Source organism: Scyliorhinus canicula, chromosome 18, assembly GCF_902713615.1.
Source record: "Scyliorhinus canicula chromosome 18, sScyCan1.1, whole genome shotgun sequence".
In the NCBI taxonomy this organism is placed as follows: domain Eukaryota; kingdom Metazoa; phylum Chordata; class Chondrichthyes; order Carcharhiniformes; family Scyliorhinidae; genus Scyliorhinus; species Scyliorhinus canicula.
Genome location: NC_052163.1, coordinates 69857520 through 69870764, shown reverse-complemented (window position 1 = coordinate 69870764; position 13245 = coordinate 69857520). Strand labels below are relative to the sequence as shown.

General features: G+C 50.6%; 1 protein-coding gene across 1 annotated transcript in view; it reads right to left on the bottom strand.

Moving 5' to 3' along the window:
• myo15b (myosin XVB) overlaps window positions 1-13245 on the bottom strand; it is a 709406-nt gene that overhangs the window by 679446 nt on the left and 16715 nt on the right. Inside the window, exon 3 of the mRNA XM_038776546.1 lies at window positions 6934-6997. Coding sequence (XP_038632474.1) covers window positions 6934-6997 — 64 coding nt within the window. The remainder of the gene's footprint in view (window positions 1-6933; window positions 6998-13245) is intronic.

Below are 13245 nucleotides of genomic sequence, written 5' to 3'. Positions count from 1 at the left end.
GTGGAAGCAGGATCCATAGAATAGAATTTATAGTGCAGAAGGGGGCCATTTGGCCCATCAAGTCTGCACCAGCCCTTAGAAAGAGCACCCTATTTAAGCCCACGGCTCCACCCTATCCATGTACCCACACCAAACCTTTTGGACACTAAGGGGCAATTTATCATGGCCAATCCACCTAACCTGCACATCTTTGGACTGTGAGAGGAAACCGGAGCACCCGGAACCCACACACACACAGGGTGAATGTGCAAACTCCACACAGACAGTGACCTGAGGCCGGAACTGAACCCCGGACGCTGGAGCTATAAGGCAGCAGTGTTAATCACTGTGCCACGCAAAGATCTTTGAATATATTTTTAAAATATATTTTTATTGAAGTGTTCAATTTTTACAAAACAGAAGAGAAAGGAAAGCCATAGTTATCAATGTACAATAGGCATAACACAAAATTGACCTCTCTGCAGGCATGGAAACAAATAAGATCAGATGATTCAGGGGCAAAATCCCCAACGTGTTCCCTCCACTGATACAAGATCCGTCTGCACCAAAACAGGATAATGCACAGACCTGCATCATACCCATTGCTTCAAAAAAAGAATAACAGAGGTACAAATAACATCCCGGGAATCTCAGAGCTAATACAAAATTACACTGATTCTCACAACACAATTAAACTCCTCCTCAGGTCCAGTACAGAACAGACAGACATTATATAATGACACGACAACAAGAAGAGGGCCAGTCACCACAACCTCAAGGAAATCTCAGATCTCAAACCAGGGTCTCCCATAACAAAATATGAAAAAGTGAGAACAAGATCCAGCAGAGGGCAGCAGAGCAGAGCAGCTGATTGGCTGTTGCGGGGAAAATTTGCATCAGTGCATTGCGGTCACTGTATCCAGAAGGTGGTTTTTGGAGGAGCTGTTTTCAAGTGACAGTTTTCCCTGAGGTGTGTCGAGAAGGTAAGGTTTTTTCTATTTCTAGATTTTTTTATCGTGTGATTGGTAACAATTTTTCTTTTTCTTTTTCCTTTTTCATTTATCTATTATTTGATATTATAGTTGGACTAAGTTAAGCTTAAGATTATAAATGGCAGGAGATCTCAGACCCGCGTTATACAGAATTTACAGTGCAGAAGGAGGCCATTCGGCCCATCGAGTCTGCACCGGCTCTTGGAAAGAGCACCCTACCCCCTACCCAAGGTCAACACCTCCACCCTATCCCCATAACTCAGTAACCCCACCCAACACTAAGGGCAATTTTGGACACTAAGGGCAATTTATCATGGCCAATCCACCTAACCCACACATCTTTGGACTGTGGGTGGAAACCGGAGCACCTGGAGGAAACCCACGCACACACGGGGAGGATGTGCAGACTCCGCACAGACAGTGACCCAAATCGGAATCGAACCTGGGACCCTGGAGCTGTGAAGCGATTATGCTATCCACAATGCTACCGTGCTGCCCTCTTCCGGGTGCTCCGGTTTCCTCTCACAGTCCAAAGATGTGCAGGTTAGGTGGATTGGCCATGATAAATTGCCCCTTAGTGTCCAAAAGGTTTGGTGTGGGTACATGAATAGGGTGGAGTCGTGGGCTTAAATAGGGTGCTCTTTCGAAGGGCTGGTGCAGACTTGATGGGCCAAATGGCCCCCTTCTGCACTATAAATTCTATTCTATGGATCCTGCTTCCACTGCTCCTCTTTCTCAATGTGGGAGTTCAGGGACGTGGCTGATGTCCCTGGCTCCTTCACCTGCGGGAAGTGTGTCCAGCTGCAGCTCTTGTTAGACCGCATGACGGCTCTGGAGCTGCGGATGGACTCACTTTGGAGCATCCGTGATACTGAGAAGTTGAGGATAGTACATTTAGCCAATTGGTCACACCATGGATTAGGATTGCTGAGGGAGAAAGAGAATGGGTGGCCAAAAGGTAGAGGAAAAGCAGGAAGGCAGTGCAGGTGTCCCCTGCGGTCATCTTCCTCCAAAACAGGTATATCGTTTTGGATACTGTTGGGGGAGATGGCTCACCAGGGGAAGGCAGCAGTAGCCAGGTTCATGGCACCGTGGCTGGCTCTGCTGTAACAGGAAACCATGGAGCCCAAGGTCAATAAGGATATCGGCGGGTCCCAATTGAAAAAAAGGGGGGAACCCTACTCCAGAGAGAGGGGGTCGTCAAGGACACCTCCAAAAGAATGGAGAGTGCCAGAACAACCCTCCAACAACCAGGTCCACTCAAAAGAAAACATTGGGGCTACCTTAAGACAACATTAGGGGCTGGTTTAGCACAGTGGGCTAAACAGCTGGTAATGCAGAACAAGGCCAGCAACACGAGTTCAATTCCTGTACCAGTCTCCCCAAACAGGCGCTGGAATGTGGTGACTAGGCGCTTTCACAGTAACTTCATTGAAGCCTACTTGTGACAATAAGCGATTATTATTATTACAAATCTATAGGCCACCACCCAAATTGTTAAAACAGAGGAGAGTCAGCCAATTAACCACGGAGGGGACCACCTCCTACTCCGAAGAAGAGAAGAAACAGGATAACCATTGGGCACAATACTTGGGCCATACCAAAATCATCACCCATCTGGGTGTCGATCCATCTGACACACCAATGGGCACCCCAGGAAGCAGTGTCGCCGCCATCCATGGAGCAATAGGATACTGACCACGGTACCAACCCTGGCCTAGCCCAGCACCACCACACAAAAACGCAAGAGAACTTGGCCCCAAGGACTTCAACAAAACTTTACGCCCCTCTGAGGTTGCATCAATTCCGTCTCATTCAGGACAAAGCACTTCTCCCACCACCACAAAGAAAGGATATACAACTGAGCCTTAGCCGAGGGAGACCCCCAGACCCGAGGAAGAAAACCGTCAAGAAACCCACCTCATGGGCGCCTTGAGAGGGGAAGCTAGTCCTCCCCCTTTAGTATCCAAAGATTCCCAACTACTCACCAGGCCAGGCCAGTGTCAAGACCAACACCCCCAAACCGAAAGGGGAGAAGAGAAGAAAATCCTTCGGGGAGGGGACAGCCAATTCGGGTCATCTGGACTCAAAACGTTAGCTCTTTTCTCTCCCTAAAGATGCTGCCAAACCAGCTGAGATTTTCCAGCATATTCTCTTTAGCCACAAAGATTGCCACCATGTAAAGGGGATACTCTTAGTTCCCCTCATTCACAGTAAAGCTCCGACAGCAATGAAAACAGAGAGAGACCCATATCAGGAGAAAAGACTGACTTGACTCAACCTAAGGGAAGAGTCAAACAAATCCCAATCCATAACAGGATAACACACAGTTTACCTGGACCAATAAAAGGAAAAGACCCTAAGGAAAAATTAAAAGAAAGGGGGCCTTCTTCAAACACAGTGAGGACAGAGCTAACCTTATCAACCCATTCCCTCTATTCCCCCATCCCGCTCCACCTCTGTTCATCTTCCTTCCAAGTGATGTGATGTCTCTGTTGGGTCTATCAGAACGTAGAACGTAGTATAGAATATCAATCTGTGTTATTGAACAAAGCTGATTTATTTACACTACTAAATTATAGATTATAACCAGTCAAAAAGGAAGAAGTTATTAAATAAAACTATACAATATCTCTTTCAACAGAACTCTATGCGATGCAAGTAATCTATCTCACGCCTAACCACTGTTTCCCAGAATCCCAGGAGTCACATGATATTTATATGACTGTTCCTTATCTCCATCTGGTGGTGAGAAGTGTTATTATCTTATTGTTGACCCTTTGTATTCCTTACAATACACATATAGAGGCTGGTTTAGCTCAGCAGGCTAGACAGCTGGTTTGTGATGCAGAATCAATGCCAGCAGCGCGGGTTCAATTCCTATACCAGCTGAGCATTCTGAATTCTCCCTGTGTACCTGAATAGGTGCCGGAATGTGGCGACTAGGGACTTTTCACAGTAACTTCATTGCAGTGTGGGGCAGCACGGTGGCACAGTGGTTAGCATTGCTGCCTACGGCGCTGAGGACCCGGGTTCAAATCCCGGCCCTGGGTCACTGTCCGTGTGGAGTTTGCACATTCTTCCCGTGTCTGCGTGTGTTTCGCCCCCACAACCCAAAAGATGTGCAGGATAGGTGGATTGGCCATGGAATTGGCAGCAGGGTAGCATGGTGGTTAGCATAAATGCTTCACAGCTCCAGGGTCCCAGGTTCGATTCCCGGCTGGGTCACTGTCTGTGTGGAGTCTGCACGTCCTCTCCCTGTGTGCGTGGGTTTCCTCCGGGTGCTCCGGTTTCCTCCCACAGTCCAAAGATGTGCGGGTTAGGTGGATTGGCCATGCTAAATTGCCCGTAGTGTGCTAATAAAAGTAAGGTTAAGGGGGGGGTTGTTGGGTTACGGGTATAGGGTGGATACGTGGGTTTGAGTAGGGTGATCATGGCTCGGCACAACATTGAGGGCCGAAGGGCCTGTTCTGTGCTGTACTGTTCTATGTTCTATGTTCTAAATTGCCCCTTAATTGGAAAAAAAAAATTGGGTACTCTAAATTTATTTTTAAAAATTTTTTTAAAAACTTCATTGCAGTGTTAATGTAAGCCTACTTGTGACAATAAAGATTATTTATTTTATACTGTTACAAGTGAAACGGAGAGATAACAAAAAACATCGCCATCCACCAGAAGGATCATCAAATAACATAATAACTACATATACTTAGGAAAAAATGACTGTGAAGCCCAGATTCAAAATTCGGCTAAATATGATATAAACTTCTTAAATTAGGATCACCAACGGTGCGGGATATCACACCCATATTATTCACTTCCCTGCAAATTAAAAAATTGACAACATTAAGCAAACAACAACATGATCATCAGGGACTAATGTCCAGGATAATAACTGAAATGCGCCGCAGTCCTCGGGATTTCTCCACTGGCGCACGAAGAAAATAGAAATCAAGGATAAAAATAGATCTGAATTGATGAGCACTCTTCAGGATCTCCCAAGGATTCCAACAATCGAACGAAACACAGAACACCATTACTTCCAGCATGACGTCTCACCAGAACCTAGACTCCTGTCCGGGGTGGTGGTGGTGGTGGTGGGGGGGGGGGGGGGGGGGGGGGGGGGGGGGGGGGGGGGGGGGGTAACTAGACTGTCTTGGCAATCTCCAATCCCTATCGACCAACATCAGGAACAGAACAATGCAGAACAACCCCAGAGCTCAAAGACAGGATTAAATGTGCCCCATTGAAGTTAAATTGTCCAGTCTCCAGATTGAGATTCCTGAAACACAGCACCCAATTCTCAAACTCAACCGGAAACTTCTCCACCACGCACCCTGGGCACCAGTTTGGCACTCTTTCCTGTTCCCACTCTTTCTCTCCCAACTCTGTCAGGATGAATGACAGGCCATGCAACAGGAACTCGGTTGTACGGAGACAGGGTCCCACCAGGGACAGTGCTTTCTCTGTTGCAAGAACCTCCTTCTGTGCCTCCAACACCTCCATAAAAACATCCTGCAACTCTTGTAATTGGGCCTTGATGACCTGTATCGCAGAGCCAAGACTTTCAGACAGAACAGCATCTTCACTGCTCGCCATCATCCGGCAAAGCACACCACACCGTCAGAATGTGAATACACTCAAAAGCAACTGTGCCACTAAAAGAGGACCCCACCCCAACTCCTTCCAGCCACCACAAACTGGTGAGGATTTGAACATGCCAACTCGGCTCTATCATGCCAAAACACCGTCCTCGGTACAATGCATAAACTACGCAAATCACGAAAAGACAAAAAAGTCAGAGTTTGATAGATTCTTGATTAATAAGGGGATGAAAGGTTATCAGGGGTCAGCAGCAATATGGGGTTGAAGTTGCAATCAGATCAGCCATGATCTTATTGAATGGCGGAGCAAACTCAAGGGGCCAAGTGGTTTACTGTTCCTAAACTGTAGGTTCATATAAATATTGGCAAGGACTTTGGCAATAACTCCCTGCTCTGTTTTGAAATAATACAAGGGACATTTTGAATCCCACCCACAGAGGCAGGTGGACCTCGGTCTAACATCTCGCCTGAAAGACAGAAGTTCCAACAGCATAACTCTCCCTCAGTACGACACAGAAGTGTCAATCTTGATTTCTGTAGATTTGAAACTAAAACCTTATGGTTCCAAGGCAAATATGCTACCAATTGAACCACAGCTGACATTTGGGCGTGATTCTCCATTGCGAATCTGCTCCACTGCCGCTGCTAGCGAGGACGGGGAATTTGGCATGTGTTCACTGGCAGTGGGATTCTCTACTTCCGCTGCTTGTCAATGGGATTTCCCACTTAAACCACCCCATGTCGCTAGGAAACCTACGGGCGGGGCTGCACTGCAGGTGGGACCAGAGAATTCCACTGCCAGCAAACAGCCAGAGAATCCCGCCCCTGATGTACACAAGCACTACGCCCCTGAAAACTGCATTCATTCGTTTACTCATTCGCACAGTCACTCAAATACAATCATTTATATCGTCACAAACATGCATACACATGAGAAATTCATTCCCAATAGTTCAAGAATAAAGTTGCACAAATATACAGTGAAGTGACTTGATCAATACACTATTGTAAAACCAAACAGGTCAAAATGTTTAACCGTGTGATGTTTGAGTGTGAGGACAGTGCACCATTCTGAATAACGTGAGATAATGCAAGTATATAAAACCATAGGGGCTGGTTTAGCACACTGGGCTAAATAGCTGACTTTTAAGGTAGACCAAGGCAGGCCAGCAGCACGGTTCAATTCCTGTACCAGCCTCCCCGAATAGACGCAGGAATGTGGCGACTAGGGGCTTTTCACAGTAACTTAATTTGAAGCCTACTCGTGACAATAAGCGATTTTCATTTTCATTTCATTTCATGATTGATGTAAAAATCAGTGATCGGCTTCCTATTAAAGGAGTGAAACCAGCTCTTACATAAATAATATCTCTGTGAAATCTCCTCTTCAGACTCAGCAACACTGAACTTTCACAGACCTCCCTATGGATCAAATAAAAAGATGTTTAGTCACAATGCATGTGTCCCCAGCTACTCACAACAATAACCTGACAATAAAATACAAACCAGAAAACAGAAGCATTTGGTGAACATTTACACTGGATCATGAGGGACGTGATCTAATGAAGAAAAAAAAGAGTCCATTCTGGGCAGGATGAGACAGACCCCATTATCTAATGGCATTATTTTTCTTGGGCCTCACTGGGGAATGCCCCAACTCACCTGTTGGGAGTTACAATAACAAAATAATACCTCTCTCAGCCTGTGGAATCTCAAAACTCATTGACCCCTTGTAAACTGACCTCCGGAAGGCCGCTGCCCTAGACTCGACATGTACGCTGAAGCCGTCAGAAGTCGTGTCAATGCCAGATTCATCAGTCGCATTCACAAGGCAGCCCCGAACGTCACCCAAGTACAACGCAACGCCATCCACGCTATCAAAACCAACCGCAACATCGTCATCAAACCAGCAGACAAAGGAGGGGCCACCGTCATACTGAATAGAATGGACTACTGCAAAGAAGTATACCGACAACTCAACAACCAGGAACACTACAGACAGTTACCCGCAGATCCAATGTTGTATCTTAGGATTTGTGAAGTTTTATTCAATTTACGGTTGCCGGTTGTTGTTGAGACATTGGTGAAACTCAGTAGAAATTCAAGTTAAAAACTTGTCAGGTGCAAATAAGAATTGTTTTATTTGAAGTTCATTGGTTACAACTTGAAAATGATTTAAAAGGTAGTTTGTAGACAATTTGATTTTCTTCAAAGAATCACAGGAATTATCTTCTGAGATAATAGCCTGAACACAACTTTAAAAGTCAAAGGCTGAAGTCAAAGTATGAAAATGAAATAGGAATACAGAACTCTTTTCTAATTCTCTTCCTTTACTTTCTCTCTCTCTCTCTCTTTCTGTCTTGTTCTCTTTGTCTCTTTCCTGTCTCTTTCTCTCTGTCTCTTTCTGTCTTGTCTCTTTCTTTCTATCTTTCTGTCTAAAATGGTGGCCAAATCATCCATGGATATACTCTTTCATATCTGTCTTAAGCGATCCGATCACACCCCAATATAATCCTTGAACACATCCGCCAACTCAACAGACTGATCAGGACCTTGGATCCAGACCTTTAGAGCACCCTACGTGCTCTCATCCCACGTAATCCCCACATTGGAGATTTCTACTGCCTCCCGAAAATACACAAGGCCAACACACCAGGCCGTCCTATTGTTTCAGGCAATGGGACCCTGTGTGAGAACCTCTCTGGCCACATCGAGCGAATCTTGAAACCCATCGTACAAGGTACACCCAGCTTCTGTCGCGATACGACGACTTCCTACAGAAACTCAGCACCCATGGACCAGTTGAACCAGGAACATTCCTCGTCACATTGGATGTCTCGGCACTCTACACCAGCATCCCCCATGACGACGGCATTGCTGCAACAGCCTCAGTCCTCAACACTGACAACTGCCAATCTCCAGACGCAATTCTGCAACTCATCCGCTTCATTCTAGATTACAACGTCTTCACCTTCGACAACAAATTCTTCACCCAGATGCATGGAACAGCCATGGGGACCAAATTTGCACCTCAATGTGCCAACATCTTCATGCACAAGTTTGAACAAGACTTCCTCACCACACAGGACCTGCAACCGATGTTATACACCAGATACATCGATTACTTTTTTTTCCTTTGGACCCACAGCGAAGAATCACTGAAACGACTACATGATGAGATCAATAAATTCCATCCCACCATCAGACTCACCATGGACTATTCTCCAAATTCTGTTGCATTCTTGGACACACTCATCTCCATCAAGGACGGTCACCTTAGCACTTTGCTTTACCGCAAGCCCACAGACAACCTCACGATACTCCACTTCTCCAGCTTTCACCCGAAACACATTAAAGAAGCCATCCCCTATGGACAAGCCCTCCGTATACACAGGATCTGCTCAGACGAGGAGGAGCGTAACAGACACCTACAGATGCTGAAAGATGCTCTCGCACGAACGGGATATGCTCGACTCATCGATCGACAGTTCCAACGCGCCACAGCAAAAAAACCGCACCGACCTCCTCAGAAGACAAACACGGGACACCACTGACAGAGTACCCTTCGTCGTCCAGTACTTTCCTGGGGCGGAGAAACTACGACATCTTCTTTGCAGCCTTCAACACATCATCAATGAAGATGAACATCTTGCCAAGGTCATCCCCATACCCCCACTACTGGCCTTCAAACAACCGCACAACCTCAAACAAACCATTGTTTGCAGCAAATTACCCAGCCTTCAGAACAGCGACCACGACACCACACAACCCTGCAGGGCAATCTCTGCAAGACATGCCAGATCATCGACTTGGATACCATTATTACACATGGTAACACCACCCACCAGGTACGTGACACATACTCGTGCGACTCGACCAATGTAGTCTACCTCCTACGCTGCAGGAAAGGATGTCCCAAAGCGTGGTACATTGGCGAGACCATGCAGACACTGCGAAAACGAATGAACGGGCATCGTGCGACAATCACCAGGCAGGAATGCTCCCTTCCAGTCGGGGAACACTTCAGCAGTCAAGGGCATTCAGCCTCTGATCTCCGGGTAAGCGTTCTCCAAGGCGGTCTTCAGGACACGCGACAACGCAGAATTGCCGAGCAAAAACTTATAGCTAAGTTCCGCACGCATGAGTGCGGCCTCAACAGGGATCTTGGATTCACGTCGCATTACATCCACCCCCCACCATCTGGCCTTGACTTGCAAAATCCTACCAACTGTTCTGGCTTGAGACAATTCACACCTCTTTAACCTGGGATTATCCCTCTCCCTGGATCTGTAATGATTTGATTACCTGCAAATGCCTGCATTCCAAGCATTGTCCAGCATCTCTGGCTTTGTCTATATAAATGTTTCTGGAACATACCTCGCCATTCACCTGTGGAAGGAGCTGCGCTCCGAAAGCTCGTGTCGTGTTTGAATCAAACCTGTTGGACTTTAACCTATTGTTGTAAGACTTCTTACTGTGCTCACCCCAGTCCAACGCCGGCATCTCCACATCATTGTAATCAATGAAAGCAGATGAAATGCAGAAAAACCAGCTCCACAACCTGAACTCTCACAAAAGAAAGAAGGAGAGATTGAAACTCATTAGAACCCCGGGGGGCGACGCAAATCCATCCCTGCCGCCCCGACGCCGGTTGCCGTTTTCGAGCGGGGGCGGGGCTCACGCCACACAGGTCGGGGGGCGTTGGCAGCGGTCCCCCGGCAATTCTCCAGGCCCCGATGGGCCAAGCGGCCATTGGTTTCTGACAAGTCCCACCGACGTGGATTAGACATGGTCCCACACAACGGGACCTGGCAGGTAAGTCGGCTGGGGCGGTCCTCAGGGGGGCGCGGGGGGGTTTCGACACCGGGGGGGGCCACAATCGGGGCCCAACGATCAGCGTGGGGGCACTTCTTCCTCCCGCGCTGGCCCCTGAAGGGCTCCGCCATGGCCGGCGCGGAGAAGACACCTCCCTGCGCATGTGCCAGAATGCGCCAGTAGTTCCGCGCATGCGTGGGATAATGCCGGCCCTTTGGCGCATGCGCGGACTCGTGCAATCCCTTCGGCGCCTGCTGGCGCGGCACCAACCCCTCTGGCATCCAACTAGCCCCCAGAAGAGCGGAGAATTCCGCTACGTCCAGTCGTCCCGACGCTGGAGTGGTTCGCGCCGTTTTTGATGGCAGCCTCGGACCATCGCGCCGATTGCGGAGAATCCCGCTGGAAATATCTACAGAGCTTTTAACAGGGTTACCTCACATCTGGAACTGTCCAGGCCCATTTTAAAAGGGGACCATCGGGCGAGTAAATGAGACCCCGCTGAGTTGCGGTTCCCCATGGCACGTGTGTCACCACCTCACCACCACCCCCACACCCCCCTCCACCACCATCACTCAACAACCATCTCCACACCCAGCTCCACTCCACCACCCCACCACACACCCCTCCACCACCAGCACTCAACAACCATCCCCACACCCAGCTCCACTCCACCACCCCACCACACACCCCTCCACCACCAGCACTCAACAACCATCCCCACACCCAGCTCCACTCCACCACCCCACCACACACCCCTCCACCACCAGCCCCACACCCCCTCCACCAACATCCCCACACCCCCCTCCACCAGCATCCCCACACCCCCCCTCCACCAACATCCCCACACTCCCCTCCACCAACATCCCCACACCCCCCTCCACCACCCCTACACCCCCCTCCACCACCAGCACTGGACAACCATCCCCACACCCAGCTCCACTCCCCCACCCCACCACACACCCGTCCACCGCCCCACCACCACCCCCACATCCCCCTCCACCACCATCCCAACAACCCACTCCACCAACAGCCCAACACCCCCCTCCACCACCACCCCCACACCCTCCTCCACCACCATCCCAACAACCCACTCCACCAACATCCCAACACCCCCCTCCACCACCATCCCCACACCCCTACACCACCGCACCACCACCCCCACACCCCCCTCCACCACCACCCCCACACCCCCCTCCACTACCACCCCCACACCCCCCTCCACCACCAACCCCACACCCCCCTCCACCACCACCCCTACACCCCCCTCCACCACCAGCACTCGACAACCACCCCCACACCCAGCTCCACTCCACCACCCCCACACCCCCCTCCACCGCCACCCCCACACCCCCCTCCACCACCACCCCTACACCCCCCTCCACCACCAGCACTCGACAACCACCCCCACACCCAGCTCCACTCCACCACCCCCACACCCCCCTCCACCACCACCCCCACACCCCCCTCCACCACCCCTACACCCCCCCCACCACCAGCACCCGACAACCACACCCACACCCAGCTCCACTCCACCACCCCCACACCCCGCTCCACCACCATACCCACACCCCCCTCCACCACCATCCCCACACCCCCTCCACCACCACCCCCACACCCCCCTCCACCACCACCCCCACACCCCCCTCCACCAACATACCCACACCCCCCTCCACCACCATCCCCACACCCCCCTCCACCACCACCCCCACACCCCCCTCCACCAACATCCCCACACCCCCCTCCACCACCATCCCCACACCCCCCTCCACCAACATCCCCACACACCCCTCCACCAACATCCCCACACCCCCCTCCACCAACATCCCCACACTCCCCTCCACCAACATCCCCACACCCCCCTCCACCACCCCTACACCCCCCTCCACCACCAGCACTAGACAACCATCCCCACACCCAGCTCCACTCCACCACCCCCACACCACCCTCCACCACCATCCCCACACCCAGCTCCACTCCACCACCCCCACACACCCCTTCACCACCAGCACTCAACAACCATCCCCACACGCAGCTCCACTCCACCACCCCACCACACACCCCTCCACCGCCCCACCACCACCCCCACACCCCCCACCACCACCCTACACCCCCCCTCCACCACCATCCCCACACCCCCCTCCACCACCATCCCCACAACCCCCTCCACCACCAGCACTCGACAACCACCCCCACACCCAGCTCACTCCACCACCCACACACCCCTCCACCACCAGAATCCCACCACCATCCCCACACCACCACAGCAACACCCCCACACACCTCCATCACTATTCACCACTCAAAGCTTTGACAAAGGGTCATCTGGATTCGAAAGGTTAGCTCTTTTCTCTCCCTACAGATGCTGCCAGACTGATGAGATTTTCCAGCATTCTCTCTTTGATCTAATCATGCGCCATGTCTTGTGTCTTGCAGGACCTCCTGATGACGAGGTGGGACCCTCTGCTGTCCCCCACCCCGACCTTGACCATAACCCCAACCCCAAGTGGATAGCAGCAAGGAAGCGGACACAGACAGCAATGGGAGCCCTCGACTCACAGCCCGAGACATCCCGGAGCACCAATCCAGGGAAGACACTGACTTCCCAACACAGCTGTCTCCAACACCCTCCACCATCCCAGAGACACTCACCACAGTTGGGCATGTTAGGGAAGGACTCCTAGGACACTATTTGGTGCACACTACACACATGCTACGGTTGCAACAGATGGAGGCAGGAACCCCCAAAGGGGTGACCGGAGGACAGCCCGATCCCAGAGAATAGCTGCCGTCCAGACGGGTTTCAGCCTTATGGAAAGGGTGTTCCCAACATAAGTGGAGATACAGACCCACAGCCG